Source organism: Magallana gigas, chromosome 3, assembly GCF_963853765.1.
Source record: "Magallana gigas chromosome 3, xbMagGiga1.1, whole genome shotgun sequence".
NCBI lineage: Eukaryota > Metazoa > Mollusca > Bivalvia > Ostreida > Ostreidae > Magallana > Magallana gigas.
The window spans coordinates 12,201,205-12,217,460 of NC_088855.1; the positions used below are offsets into that span (position 1 = coordinate 12,201,205).

Genomic DNA, 16,256 nt, shown 5'->3' on the forward strand with positions numbered 1-16,256 from the left:
ATTGCCAGTCTTATATTAACATTTCTTGGAACTCCTCTAGAGTTTCCGCTTAAAATGGAATGAATAACCTAGAGAGCTTTTGTTTACATTTACGTGGGCGTGTCAGTGACAGGTGTAGACTCGCGAATCTACAAGGTATAAAACGACCGGTTAGTTTCATATAAAACCATAACGGATAATCGCACAAAGTGAGAGGAAAATGGCATCAAAACCAAAATGCAAATATGGAGAAAAATGCTACAGAAAAGACAAAGATCACAAGAAAAACTTCCTTCATCCCGAGGAGGATGGAGACACTGGTATATAACAATTTCTTGCTCATTTGTTGACATTCTTGTGAATTTGAATCAATCAAATTTATTAAAATAGAAATAATTAAACAATCAAAATAATAATACACTAATTTAATATTTGCAGACACAGAAATTGAAGAGAATGAGCCAAAAACATCTAAGCTGAAGAGACAGCGAACCCATGAGCTGAGCATTGTAAACGATATGGATGTTGATGATAGCCGACCTACACTAAAGAAACTGAGATCTCGTACTGTCAGCATGGCAAGTTAATTTAAACAAAAATAATCACAAATAAAATTTAATCCTCTTCTAAACATGTCCTTTACAGAATATAATTACCGAAAGACTTATAAAAACTTTAAAATATTTTTAATTACAATTAACTTTCTAACAATATTAATTATTTATAGAGCAATAAAATGATTTTTTTTACAATTTTTTTTTCTCATTACAGGAAGCCAAACCCTCAGCAAGTAGTGATGATGCAGGTCCCTCCACATCCCCAGCAGCTGAGGATGACCGCCCAGACTGTACCTACTGGGAGAAGTGTTACAGGAAGGACCCCAACCACCTCAAGCAATTTAGGCACCCAGCTGATGGTCCACCACAGAAGAAAAAGCGACCCAAGGCAGAGAACAAAATTGAAGATGGGGAGGAAAAATCCATAACAGGGGGATACAGACTGAAGAGAATTGGAAGCCACTACACTTGCACGTAAGATTCTAAATACCGGTACTTGTAATAAAGCTAAAATATTGAACTTTTTGTTAAAATACTGACCATAATACAAAATATGTGATTTTATATTTTATTGTTCAGTACTATACACAACATAATTCATAAAACTAAATTAAAAATGCATATTGCTTTGCTATTGGTATCCAATTATTATGTATTAATTTCTGGTTTTATCATCCAGGTGTATTGGATGGAAAGTGCAGAAAAATGCACCCAACAAAAGAACATGCAGACATCTAAGAGACTATCTTGGAGACGAGTTTGAAAAAAATAGAGTCGGAAAATTACCAGCTGACAAAAAAGTAGCCCTAGAGCCTTCTAAAAGATTCTCGCATATCAGCATAAGTCTTTTGTTAGCCAACAAATATGATGAAAAGTGAGTTTTATTTTGTGTCAGACTATTATAGGTCAATGCATGAATAAGACTGAGCAAATTTGATAATTGTGATTACATATACAGGTTGCATTTTGAAAATTCCTGTATACTTATATAATTTAATAATGATTTTACAGAAAGAACAATCCAGTTAATTGGTGGATCAGTGAAAAATTAGATGGAGTCAGAGCTTTTTGGAATGGAAAGTAAGTTATATCTAAACATATATGAAAGTAATCACATTTTCACACATTATACTTGAAGGTATATCCAAGATACATGTACCAGGTATAAACAATCTTGCCGACATAAAATTTTTCTAATTTCAGATGTTTTTACTCTCGCCTTGGCAACCCTTTCTATGCTCCTAAGTGGTTCACAAAAGACCTACCCACAGATCTGCACCTAGATGGAGAACTGTTTGGGGGCAGAAAAATGTTTCAGAGCACTGTCAGCATAGTGAAGACTCCCGAGTGCGATCAGTGGAAGAAAATCAAGTACCACGTGTTTGATGCTCCCAGTCTACAAAAGGAACCATTCGAAAAGAGGATGAAAGCAATCAGAGACTACTTTGATGAAGTCAGGTGAGTAAATATCAATTTTATATCTTGGCTCAGCCTTTAGATTCTAAATATTTCTATAGTAGCTTAAAGATTTTCTCTATTACAATGTACTAGCTTTGTATGTCTTCTTTATTTACAGTCCAGACTATGCAATTTATTGCAAACAAGAAAAATGCACTGGGAAAAAACACATTGATGATGAATTGAAGCGAGTGATTAGCCTTGGTGGGGAGGGCCTCATGATTCGAGAGCCTGGCTCCACATATGAAAGAAGGCGGTCTAATACATTGCTCAAAATCAAAACCTTCTATGATGCTGAGGTATGTCAATAATTTTTTTTAAAGTTATACCTTTATAAATTTGACATTGATATACATGTAGATCTATGCAGGGATAAACTTTTGAAATGGAACTGAAAAATATATTTTTTTTTATCACTCTATATTTTCAGGCTGTTGTAGTTGGATATGACCCTGGCAAAGGTCGTTTCCAAGGAAAAGTGGGAGCACTCAGGTGCAAGATGGCAAATGGAAAACTCTTTTCTGTTGGATCAGGGTAAGCATTTATTTTTTATGTAAATCTTTCATCTAAAAGAAATTTGCATCATATGCCATTACTGACCAATCATCCACTATAACCTAATTATTCATTCTATACTTGCAGATTGACCGACAAAGATCATAACCGTCCACCCAAAATAGGTTCTATCATCACATATAAATTCCAAGAGTACACAAATTCTGGAACACCAAGGTTTCCTTCCTATTTAGGTATGTACTAAACTATCATTAAAATGATCAACTATTATTCAATTATATTCTTTCATGCTTGACGTAGTCACATGTACTTTACCGGTATTTCAATCGGTATGTTTATTGTAGGAGTGAGAATAGACATGGATAAACCAAAGGATGCCGTACTACCCAAGATAGTCAAGGAGGATGAATAAATGAAGAGACCCTAAGACAGGAAAAAAAAATTAAAAGGCAGCTCCAAAGAAAATCAAGAACTTGTGTTCTAACCCTTTGTATATTATATATACAATAAAATATGTTCAAACAAAAAAAATCCCATGACATTGACCAAAAACTATTCTCTCCCATAAATAGACTTGAACTTTGATACTGAAATCCACGTGATACCATTGAAATATTGTGTGCAATAGTGAACAATCTCATTCTGTGATTATTTTATACTCTTAGAATTTCTTACATTTTATAACATTTCTTTCATCATTTATACAGTGTTTTAACTCATTTATAATTTATTTTTTTATTCTATATTATGTTTTACATTGTTTTATAATATTTTAGTAATAAAATTCCATAGTTGTTGAAACTAAAAAGATGTTTGTTGTTTCCAAGAATGAACAATAGATCATTTAAACAGATATACAAGTACATGTACTTGCATGTAAAGGAAAAAAGTACAATTTTAAATACAACTTTTGAAACAACAATTTTAACATGACAATTTTGTTTTGTTTGAAGAAGAGTTTGTCAAACATATGGTCCCATAAAGAATGGCATGATTTACATACACTTAATCTGCATGTTTAACACGATCTAGGGCAATATAGAAAGCCTTCTTGTCATTTATGTCATGCCATCCAATTGGTCCAATTTCACAGTCTGCACAGATGAGATATTTTATTGTTTCAACAGTGTTTGTAAAACCCAAGTTTTCGAATTCAAACATATCATCAACTTTCCAGTACTTCTTGAGTGTCTCCCCTGTTTCTGAGGTTCCATCAGTTTTTTTCTTCATGTGAGGCAAGAAAAACTGAAAGAGAAAACACAAATTAAAAATTGCGTACATTAAATCTTTATAAAAAAAAAACTTTGGTATTGAAAATCACATTTATGTAACTGCATAGTGGTATTTCAGCTTTGAGAATTCTTAATTTCATGTACAATTACTGTAATGTTTGTCAAAAACAAAACATATTTGCTACCATTGTAAACATAGGCACTTATTTATGTTGTTAAAGTTCACCCAAAGGGGTGACATTAAAATCTGCGAGGAATGCCGAGGTATGCTGATTGATTGGACAATTCTCACTGTTTTTAATTTATGAATTATAAAAACAATTTGTAGAAACTTTTCTGGAGTTACTACCTTTTAAAAGATTGTAGCTCACAATAAATAAAACCTAAAGACTTTTTTTTTTAAATATTTAATACCATTGCTTGTTGAATCTCTAATGTCAGAATAAAATTCTATTAGTGCAGAAAAGTCACCTAATTAATCATGTTTATTAAATGATGTAATTAACAGTAATTTAGAACTATTTCTTTGTCATAATACTTGAAATATGTATATCTTAATTTGAAAAATTTTAGGAACTTATTTGTCTGTAAGTTGCAATTTCAGTACAGAAAAGTCAAATTTAATGCACCATAAAAAAAATATACGCCTATCGACTCTTATTGAAATGTTGTCTTTCTGTGTCTAGGTTGTGTGTGTATTCTGTAGATATAATGAAATACTTTACAAAAAAGGAACAACAAAAAACCAATAAGAAAAAACAAACAATTTACAGATTTTCTTATTCAGTTATTGCATGCTCCAACCTTTAGGCCCCTCAACTAAAATCAGCTAAAATTACCTCAACTTCACAATATACTGCCTTCATTGGCAAGAGAACAGTAGAGTTACATCTTTCACAAAACAATTTTGTTTTATTTTTGCCATCCTCCACAAAGTTTTCGCTCATCGTGGTTTCCTCGCTCGTCATTTTTAGGCGACTGCAGTCGTCATTTGTTTAAATTGAAAGTATCCATTGCGCAGGCCCGATATTTTCACGTTCTCGGTCATGAAAATGTTTTAGCAGGAGAAAGAACAAGAGAAACTGTCATAATTTAATTTAACGTTGATCTTACATCATAAGAGAAAAGCCTCAACTACAAACTATCGTTCTTGGTAAGCATCTGCGTGTTACCACCTGATAATCTTTTTGCAAGAACTCTTATCAGCTTATACTTAGTTAATACGCCGTTGATTCAAGATTTACCGGTAATAAGATTTTTACACGGATGCTGATCCCAGGTGATGGGAATTTATACATGTTTACAGGCATATGTTTATATTAAGGCTTGAATATTCTACCAGGCAGTGCCTTGTCAATAACACGTATCTAATATTTATGATGTTTGGTCGCAGCAGGACATGTAAAAAGAATTCGCTGTGGTGACCGTGTCAGGCTTGTGTATTTGCAAAACACCTAAAAAAAAGCACTTTAAATTTCAGAGTTTTCTCAGTAAAAACAAGCGATATTCACTTATTTTGCTACCAGTTCAGTATACAGTCACATACACTACATGTAATTTTTTATTTTCTCGTTATTGACTAATGTATTTTAAATGAGGGATCCGGGAGTACATATATGGCCAAATATTAGTCCTGGCTAAAGTCAGGACTAATTTCTGGCCACAGAATTACTGAAATGCCCGTGATATACTGAGATGCCCATTGAAAACACCAAAAATGATGCTTTTAAAAAATACCAAAATACCTATTATAAAAAATTTCTGACTGTAACTCAGGGATGTCAAATGCTGTTTTTAGACCTGCTGTTAAGACCCGGGGGGCAGGGAATTCCCCCGCCTAAAGTGATTTATTTACCCGGCTACTTTTGCATTCCAAATACAATCTAGCTATAAGCTAGACCCCCAGACCCCCTTCTACTTTTTTATTTCTTCTTTCTACTACAATTTTTAGAGACAACCCTGGTAACGGGTTCTTGAGAAAAGTAAAACCAAAGAGGGATAACTCTTTCATGTATGCAATATTTTAACTTCATGTATTTGAATTTTTAACACTTTAATAGTCTGATGAAAATTATGATAAACATTACTCTTTAATAATTTATATCTCATAAAATAAAAAAAAAATTCTAGTTATCTCTTAAGCAATACATGTCCCCTACCATCACTCCCTGTTTTTGAAGGATATATTGTTTTATGTGCCAAACAGATTAAAAGATAAGTCCTCTTGGGTTCAGTAGTAGAGAAGCTATAAAAAGTTATGCTGATGAGTGTTTCCCCTGCACACATGAATCACCAATAAGAACTCTAAGTGGATTGGACAGAGGATATTGGGTGATAGTTTGATGATACGTGAATTTGACAAGGTCTTATTCCGCTGCTAATTTCATGTTATCTCTCCAAAGATATACTGGTATTTAATTAAAGCATAATATAAAAACTTCTATGCGCAAAATGGATTGATCTACAGCATTATTTACGGTCTTCTTTTTTTTTCCCTACACTAACTTCAGTTCAAACTGATTGAGCATTGCCCTAATCCAATCAAAAATAGGAGAGAGGTTTAAAAACTAATAAGTTTAATGATTGTTTTTAAAAAGGAATGAAAGTCAAACATAATAAGTAGTATTTGCTGTGTTGAAAAAAATGGTACAGTTGGATATGCATGACAAATTTCCATTTTCTCTTTTCTCAACTTCATTATATTCAAACACTCAGTCTGACTGAAAGTAGCATTAACGCGAACATAATGATGAGGAACACTTCATACATGTAATTATTTACTTAAATACCAGTTGATAAAAGTAACCAAAGTCAAGTGTGATCTGTATTTCTCCTATTATGAAGCTTTTTACACAGCAAATAAATTCACTGAACCGTAATGAAAAAAAATATGGAAAACAAAGTTGGGACAGAATGACTAAGATACAGACTGAAAGACAGCAATATAAAAGACTATAGTTCTTATTGATTTCACTGGTAGAGCCTGCTGACTAATAATAATAAGACTTGTAAATCTGCCCCTATATGAGATGCTTTACAAGATTTAACAACCTGTGCAGTCTGCAAGTATCTCAATGCGACCTTCCATTTTGCCAATTATATCACTGTTGTGAAAATCTTGGCTGTTAGTTCAGATATGTTTTGTTGATTTCAAAGGTGTGGTAAATGCCTTCACTTATGAATGTTACATTTTAACATTAGTTAAAATAATCTGATAATGACTGAAAGGGTGAGAACCTAGTAAGTTGCAAGAACTTGTGTCTGAAACTTTTGTATATTATATATACAATAAAATATGTGCAAGGAATGACAGACAGAAATTTTAATGTGGAAATTCAGTGTTTAGTCATAAATTATCATAGTCTCAGTTAAACTCAATAAATGCCAGTCATGTCAGACATAGTTATGTTTTTTGTGCTATTGATTAACAATGTAGGAACATGGCCCTTATAGCAGCTATATGTAAATGATAGTCTGCCTTTATAGAAGGGGATTGATAGTTAGACATTTAGACAGACGTTAATGATGCACATACTCTGCTCCTATGTAATGGTAAAAAGATGAGGACAAATTCATTTTTCTGTCATTTTCGTTTGCACATAAAGACTCATGATCTGTGCTAAATACCCGATAATGGACAGAATAAGGCAGACTTGCTTGTCTTCTCCCTGCTTAATGATTAAAGTTTGCATCAGTAGGTGGGTAATAAATTAAATGAATAATACATGTACACCTGCAAATGACAAATGATGATGCTTTAACAGTTTTAGAATACTGTATCTTGATTCTGCTACTTTTTCATCAGTCTATCTGAAGAGGGAAAGCAATATGCTTTTAAAAATTGATCTATGTCATCCTTCTTTATTATGCCTCCTTATACTGGGCACATGCTTTTTATAATATGCAGCAAATAATCACAGCAGGTTGAAAAATAAAAAAAATGCATAAAACAGCATGTTAACAATAATGTAATTAAACAGTGCATGTTGATAAAATATTTTTCAATAAAATTAAAAGAACAAAGTGCAAGGAAATCTTTATTTGACTATATCACAATATAGCAACATTCACAATCTACCACTAGATTTTCCACACACTAAACAAAACAGTGAACAGCAATGATAAAATTTATTCATGTCTATCCACCTGTTTAGAGTAATTATTCTATTTCATGATGCATGTAAATAATTCATTGAATTGTATGGTTATTTAACACAGCTTTAATTAAAGTCATTAGGATATATAACTGTAAGCAAGTCTGACAACAAATTCAAGTTATTCCCCTTTTGCAAGGATCAATAAATCCAGTGCATTTTATGGTTTATTTTGGATTCTAAATAATCTTAACTCAAAAAGGAGTCTCCTCTTTAAAACTCATGGAAAACTTTATTGTAATCATATACATGTTCATATCTTCTCTTTCTATAAATAATTATACTGGTTGGATCATTTGACAAAGTGTCTATATTTGAACTACTTTTTTTTTGCTGATTTTGTACATATCTACCCCATGCGCGGATCTAGAGGGGGGGCTGGGGGGGTCCCGACCCCCCCTGGAAAATGAAAATTTATTAAATTTACATAGTAAAATTATCGCGAAAATATGCCTCGGACCCCCCCTGGCAAACACAATTATCCTTCGGACCCCCCCTGGAAAAATTTTCTGGATCCGCGCATGTACCCTACAATTTTTAAAGCAATAATATCTTTCTTTGTTGTGTCATACATCTGTGTGCATTATGATTGTGCACTGAAGATCTAAAAAAATCAGAAAAAATTCTCATAACAAGCTAATGCATTTATAATTTTTCTGTAATAATCCCAAACACCATGCCCAAACAAAATAACAAAGAATTCATTATGCTGTTTATCTTAACCATTTTATATATTTTTTCAAACTTGAGGAAAAGAGTAAGTGTACATAGAATATTATGGATCTTTATGTTACATACATGAAGCTGCAAGAGCCAGTTCAGATTTCAATTTTGACGCTGGAAATATTTTGACTCCTTATTTGGCCATTTTACATGTATCAGTCAAGCTTCGGTGTATCCATACTATTGATGTTATAGTATGTAGATGTCTCTATGGTATTAGTAAGGCATTTTGGGGAAGAATTGAGAGGAGCTAGCTTTCTCCCAATTTCCAATTTCATGACTGAGTAAAGTTTCGGCTTTCAGGAATCAATATACTGTAGTCAGGGTCATTTCCATAAGCAATTTATCAATTCTACCATGGCAGTATTGAGAATTATATTAATGCATCATCTGCTCCCGAATATGTCATCTTCTTAGTCTTTCGGGACACCTTTGGTCAATGTAGCCAAATACTTCAGCACCGTTGATGCACTCTGTGCCTGCCCTCCATATAAATCATTAGCAGCGTGTCACTAAATGATAAGGATGACTCTCAAATGCTTGAACAAACTCTGAGGCTCTCAGCAGAGAAGTGAGGCAGTTATAATTTAATAATAACACGGAGAGAAATCGGAAGTTTTCATATGACCACTATTTGCAGTCTTTGATTAATTTGATTCGAACCTTGTGTGTCACACAGATTATTAATCTTCACTGTTTTCTCCATTTTCACAACTTAAGCTGACAGATATTTATATTGAAAGCACCGGGAAAGGATAAAAACTGAAATAAGGAATTGCGCAGCATCATGTTATCAGAGGATGGTCTTTGGTTGCATAAGTGCATTTATTGCATTACATGTAATAGATTTACACTATACAATGTCATATAATCCACAAAATAAGCACAAAAAATTGAAAATGGAACTGAGAAGAATTTTGTTCCTGGTCTCTTTATCATTGTAGAGTAAGATAGTAGAGCTTCCAGTAGGAGGATATATAATTATATATCGGATGTTTGAAAACAAATATGTGCACATAAAAATGCTGTTATTAATATAAGGAAGGTTGAGTTAGATGTTTGCTTTTCAGTACACTGTGCAAATATATGTATTACATTTATGTTGGGTAAACTAGAAAAATCCATTTGATTAATGTTGACAGAATTTGAAAATGGTTCAAGTGTTTAGAAAAATCATTAAAAGCTGAGATATAAATACAATGTACAGATCTGTTACCTGGGTAATTTGACTCTCCTATTTCAACAAGTGTTGAATTTTTAATACATTTATATGTGTTTTCTGCAAAATTCAATAAACACATTGAAAAGCAAATATGAATAACACAATGTTTATAGTGTAAGTTTCAGCGTTATTTTCTTGTGTGTTACAGTACTAACATTAATCAAAATTTTTTTTTGCGTGGTTGAATTACAAAAACACATACAATGTACGGTATATATATGGACATGTATTTCTGTTCATAACGAGTATGACTTAATCTTATGTTTAATATATTAGACTGAGCTATTTATAATTAATATTATGTCTACAGGCCCTGTAATTCTCGAGATGACTTCCTCAGACCTGTCAATGAGGTTCGTTACCCAGGATACCCTGGATGAGAAGAGGAAGCGAAGACAAGAGGAGTGGGAGAAGAAGAGGCAACCGGAGGATCCTATTGGTATACTGCCATCATTTTCTGTCTGTAGACATTCTGGAAAATGCTCATGGAAGTTATAAAACTTCATACAGAAAAGGAACAGTTAGGGAAACATGTTCTTCATTGACTTGATAGGTTTTATCCCCAAAAATTTTTTTTATATCATCATTAACATGTTTGGTACTATTTATTTATCTGAAAGAGATTTTGACTCCATACAGGGTTGAATTACATGCACAGATCTAAGGAGGAAGGGAGGGGGGGTCCAGATCACCCCAGAAAATCCATCTAAACTTAGTAAATTCACATAAAAAAAAATAATGGATCAGCATATTAATTATCTGAATATCAGAGATACTTGTCATATATTGTGCAGATATCAGTACAGCAAATTTGCACCTGTATCTACTTAGAAAAGACTGGTTTATACAGATGTCAGTCTCGTCAAGGTCATAACAAAGCAGTTGAATGTGCCAGTGTATTGATTCCTCGTTGTGTCTTTATTACTTTATGAGGACGCCACATTATGATGTGGGTGCCCCATAGTCATCTCTTCTTCTCTATCATCTTTTCTGAATGTTTGGATTTTTATACTTTTGGGAGGGGATAAAGGAATTATCAAGTTAAGCTCTCCAAGTTTTGTTAGTTGAAGAACTTTTGAAGCAAAGATATTTTGTGATAAATGTTGCCCTTTTTTATAGGAGAATAGGTTTACTTTCTAGACGCAAGGGCAAAATTACCAGTAAAAGTCCCTAAATCAAAGTTGTATGAATCAAATCATCTGTCTATAGACAGCAAAATTCTAGCTTTCCCAGATGCATGTGGGTGTTATATCATTCCATGTTAAATCTCTTACGCAAGTATGACTCGAAATCAGAACAAAGATCATTAAAATCAAATTCAAGTCATCTTGTTTACAGAAAAGTATGAAATATAATTTGATGCCACATGATAAAATTATCTTGCCTTGTAAGAATCTTATTTAGGTTACATTGAAAATGTACTGGTAGGTTATTTATCACTTTGCTGTGTCAATTCTTTATATGAGCTACACTTTAATTCCAGAATGTCCTGAGGAAGTAGTTGACAACAGATCCCTTTATGAGCGCCTACAGGAGCAAAAGGATAAGAAGGAGCAGGAATATCAGGACCAGTTTGCACTGAGTGAGTCTCACAATACCCATAATGCTTTGCTATGAGTGAGTCATGCAATACCCATAATGCTTTGAATGAGTCATACAATACCCACAATCTTTTGCTATGAGTGAGTCACACAATACCCACAATGCTTTGCTATGAGTGAGTCACACAATACCCAGAATGCTTTGAACAGATAACCACAGTGCTCTTCTCTGAGAAAATGATACAGTTTTCATAGTGTTTTGCTTAGGGAAAATCTTAATATGCTTTTCTCTGAGTTAACAACACAACTGCAATACATGAACTTGTAGTGCTATCCTCAGAGAAAGTCATGCAATATTAATTACTAAATGCTTTGAATGAATGGCATGATACAATTATTTAAAACAGTACTATAGAAATGTAAAAAGAAAAGGAAATTTTAAAAGCAATGAAAAATTAAATGTGTTGTTATCAGAGGAAAATTTCAAATTGGACATTCAATTTTATACATATGGTCCATATAACAAAATCATTAACTTTTATGGACTTTGATTGTAGAAAACAGTGTGAAAGGATTACAGGAAGATGAAGTAGCATTCTTGGACCATGTATCAGATCAACAGATAGCCATAGAGAAAGCTCGAAACAATGAAGAGGCCCGGGTAATCAGAGAACTTAGAATATCCTTTCTACATGTTATGTGTAATGTGTGTGTGTGTGGGGGGGGGGGGGGGGGGGGGGGGGCTCAATTTTTGTGGTTACCCCTGCCCATTAATAAACATCTCTACACATACATACAAGCAATCCATAAAATTACATCCCCAAAAAGCTTTCCAAAATTGAATCAATCCGCAAAAATTTGACCCCATGAATTTAAATGATTTCACAGTGTGTGATAATCTAGGTAATTAAGTTGATATCATTGAATCCTTGACTTTGATACGAAGCAAATGTCTACAAGATAGAGAACACCAAACAGAAAGAAGACAAGAAACCAGTGAAACAACAGATTGGTGCCTCACAGAACAAGAAGTCGCAGCAAGCATTACTAGCCGGGGTCGTCAAGAGGAAAAGGTACAGCTCAATCTGTCTCTGCCACAGTAAAAACTGTAACTAGAATTCTGTTGAATTATTGATCTTATTCCACCTGATGTTTCAAACTCTTGTTTATTAGAAGGTAGAAAAATACTGTAAAATGGCGATGACCACCAAGCCTCATTAAGCTGTTTGATGCTTTAGGTGATAATAATATATTTCACAAAGGTAGAAAGAGAAAGTTTTCAACAGGCAACATGTAGAATACTTGATCAAAAAGATGAAGTCTTTTGTTTTGCTCATTTTAGTGCCGACTCAAGTGATGACAGCAAAAAGAGAAAACTTTCCACAGAAGGTAATAATAAATCATTAATTGTTAAGGTATGATAACGTTAACTTTGTTTATTATATCACAAACACTTATCTTTCCTCAGCAGTTTTTCTCATTCTCTTAGATCTACTCGATTCTTTATAGCTAGAATTTGTCTTTGTTACTTCTAAACATAAAAGAGCTCTATAGTGTTTGTTACAATATTTAAAGACTTCTTGATATTTTCAGAATCTTTAGCCCAGCAGACTACAACAGCTAAACCACAGGGTCTTCAGACAGCGACAGGTCTACAGACTGCGACAGTGATAGGCATTTTGCCAGGACTCGGTGCCTACAACAATGACACTAGTGACTCAGAGAGCTCCAGCAGTGATTCAGAGGTGGACATTAGGCTTGCTCCAGCCAAAATCTATGTCAAGGTGGAACAGGAGTGATGCATTCTGGGATACCCATTGACTACCTCAGTCTGTGATCATATTAAAAATATCAATAAAACTATGGCATTGTGCCTTAGATGTAAGAGTTTCACATGTTGAGATAAAAATGCACCATTTGATACCTCATGGTGTGGGTCTGAGACTGAGAGATACAAAGAAAGCATGTTAAGAGGGCTGGATGGTCATGGAAATATTTAGACTATATGAACCTCCTTATGAAGAAGAGCTTTTTTTTCCTCTTTTTTTTGGACGAGCTTTGTTTTAAGATATAGGATATATTCTAAGCTAAAATATAAGGAATTTTTTTCCTTACTTAATACTGGAAATAATCTTTGGCTAAAACAAATCACCCCTAAAATTTTTAGATAGATGTGATTGGTGAATTGTTGACCATCCAGCCACCTTAAATGATACACCTTAAATGTGATTCGGAGCAATGTTACCATGGTCATCCTTGCTAATTCTACCTTCAGAGCTATTTTGTCTTGGCAAAATGTTGGCTTAATATTGAAATGTTTCTTGGAGTATTGAGTTATGCAATATGTTCATCAACCATTACTTATTCATTGACTTTAGCTGTGGAACTGTGTCGAGAAATAGAGTGATATGCATGAATGATTGATGAAACCAATCAATGGTATGATTAGCAAGAGCAGTATAAGATGTTTTAAACATGAAAAATTGTAATTATTAATATTTATAATTAATGAGGTGTATTCATAACAAGATTTTATGGTATGTTGGGGAATAAATTTAAAATTAACAAGAATCTTAATGGCAATAAATCTTTTTTATTTTGCATGTTTTTACATTTGTGATGTGTTAATTTTACAGTGCATTAGTTTAGTTGTCTTCCAGCCATGCAAATAAAACAAAACCCAAAATTTATAGTTCAACATATCTTCAAAATCTACATGACTTTGTATATACATCATTTGTTTATGTTTATTTTAGACAGTATGAGAACTGTTTCCAATGATTTAATGTGGGCACAAACTTATGACAAATAGACAGATACCCAAAAAATAAACTGATCTTTGATCCCTACCCCATACATTTAAAATGGTATATTCTCCCCTAGTCTCTGAAAATATGACATATAATAGTATCTTGCAAAACATTATGGTATTTAAATTACGTGTGCTTTAGTCTAGCCAGGACTTTGATTATAAAGAAAAATGTTTAGATATTAAATTTACAAAAAATAGTGCAAATAAGGGAAAATAAACAATAAACAACAATGACTTGTTCACTGTTGATATGATGCGGTATTTTGAAGAATTTTTAATTTGTTCAAATCCTGGCTATCTTAGCATCGTAAATGCGTAAAAGTGACTGTCTTTTGTTATCTTTGTAAATGTAAAACTGATAAAATTCTTGGCGTAGGAATAAAATTCTTTGTGAATGTCACTTCCTTCTTATTCTCCGCTATTCTTTCTATCGTCATCAGTTATGGATCCTTCAGATGAGTGGGAAACAAACAAAAGGGATTGACTAAGAGTTTAACTGTCTGCATGTATTAATTGTCAAAAAAACCCAGTAGTAAAAGTTGAATAAACAATTTAAAACTTATTTTAAATGCCTGCATGAGTCTGATAAAAGAACAAATCTAATAAAACTCCATTACTACTAGAACTTACTTTATGGTATGAAAAGAATTTTTAATACCTACACATAGATGTATATATATACATGTATGTCTCATATTAAGCATGAACATTTTTAGATGTTTAGATTTTAATCCACCAATATTAATGAAGATTTTGAAAACAGATTAGTTGAGTTTGGGTACAACCAAGTACTTCTACCCGTGTTACAAAGATGTCTAAATCTGTAGTTAGTACATGTACTCGCTGTTTTCAGACAGTGTTTTTGAATTAAACGTGTCCAAATATTGAAACGTGCAAAAGTTTTTCCTTTGGATCAATGGCAATAAATGACCAGTATAAAGCGTTAATAATTAAGAATTCGTTTCGTGAACATTTTTTAATTATACCACAAATAACGATTTATACAAAACGATGAAAAAAGAAATGCCCTAGTGCAATTTAATCATAATACATGGTGTTATTAGTATTTTCTTTATGAAGTTTTTTGTTCATAATAACATATATTACTGATAGGACCATATTGTCCATACCGCTGACACCATCGCTATCTGAATTATCAAGGGAGAAAAAGGAGGTATGAAAACTTGGAGGCTTCTGTAGTGGCGAAAGTATTAAAAAAGAAATGGGATTTTATCGCTTTTGGCCTGTTGTTTCACAAGCTGCAAACTTTTCATTAGTTTGCATTTCCCTCGGTGTCGTTCGGAGTCCAAGAATTCGCACATAAAAGATGTGATGGGGCAATAGCAATTGATTATTTATGTCTGTTTATCATCGACTGTCAAGAGGCTGTCTTATCTGTATTTCTCTTCCCGAGTGATAAAATATAAATTTAGTTTTGTCTTGATGGGAGGAAAAGTATTCATAGCTTCTTTTGCTAAAGTACATTTGATTTAATTTAATTGCTAAATATTGACCTTTAGTTTAGAATGCAAGAGTCGATTCCAAAAGCTCTCTTCACATTAGTCAGGACTTTTGTCTAGTCAGAATTTAAATGACCAGTTTACACGTGCATGATTATCCTCAAATACTATCAACCAACTATTATTCGCGTGCAAGGAAATTTTGCGGAATTTGCGAGACTATATATCGCTATCAAACAGTCCTTTAATATCTATTGTACATGTATTTGGTACACGAAAACTTGAGCGTCGCGCATTAAGGTTGGTGTTATGGTATGCAAGACTACGGTTTGTGAGAAAAATCGGAGATAGGGTCACATAAAAAATATTTTATCTCGTAATTTTAACTCGTAATAACGAGATCTTTTCTTGTAATTACGAGAAAAATTTTTATGTGGCACTATTTGTTTTTCGAAGAAATATAAAATGAGTGATTTAAACATCTAGAAGGTACTGAACTTGGATATTAAATATATTGTCACTATGTTATTTCACTCAATTAATTTATTTTTATGAATTTTATATTTCTCACGTTAAATATCGCAAATAAAAACGTGTATAAA

At 33.0% G+C, this 16,256-nt stretch overlaps 2 protein-coding genes across 2 annotated transcripts; both read left to right on the forward strand.

Moving 5' to 3' along the window:
- Nucleotides 1-89: 89 nt before the first annotated feature.
- Nucleotides 90-3,405, forward strand: LOC136273631 (DNA ligase-like). Its single transcript, XM_066078518.1, has 10 exons — nt 90-299; nt 418-561; nt 755-1,010; nt 1,216-1,410; nt 1,548-1,616; nt 1,740-1,994; nt 2,113-2,293; nt 2,425-2,528; nt 2,637-2,743; nt 2,855-3,405. The coding sequence occupies exons 1-10, from the start codon at nt 200-202 to the stop codon at nt 2,920-2,922; spliced, it is 1,479 nt and encodes a 492-aa protein (XP_065934590.1). The 5' UTR covers nt 90-199; the 3' UTR covers nt 2,923-3,405.
- A 1,342-nt stretch (nt 3,406-4,747) lies between these two features.
- LOC105332297 (PSME3-interacting protein) lies at nt 4,748-14,594 on the forward strand. The gene is made up of 7 exons (XM_066078519.1): nt 4,748-4,895; nt 10,152-10,280; nt 11,325-11,423; nt 11,940-12,061; nt 12,325-12,455; nt 12,725-12,771; nt 12,976-14,594. The coding sequence occupies exons 2-7, from the start codon at nt 10,169-10,171 to the stop codon at nt 13,179-13,181; spliced, it is 717 nt and encodes a 238-aa protein (XP_065934591.1). The 5' UTR covers nt 4,748-4,895; nt 10,152-10,168; the 3' UTR covers nt 13,182-14,594.
- The last annotated feature ends 1,662 nt before the right edge of the window (nt 14,595-16,256 follow it).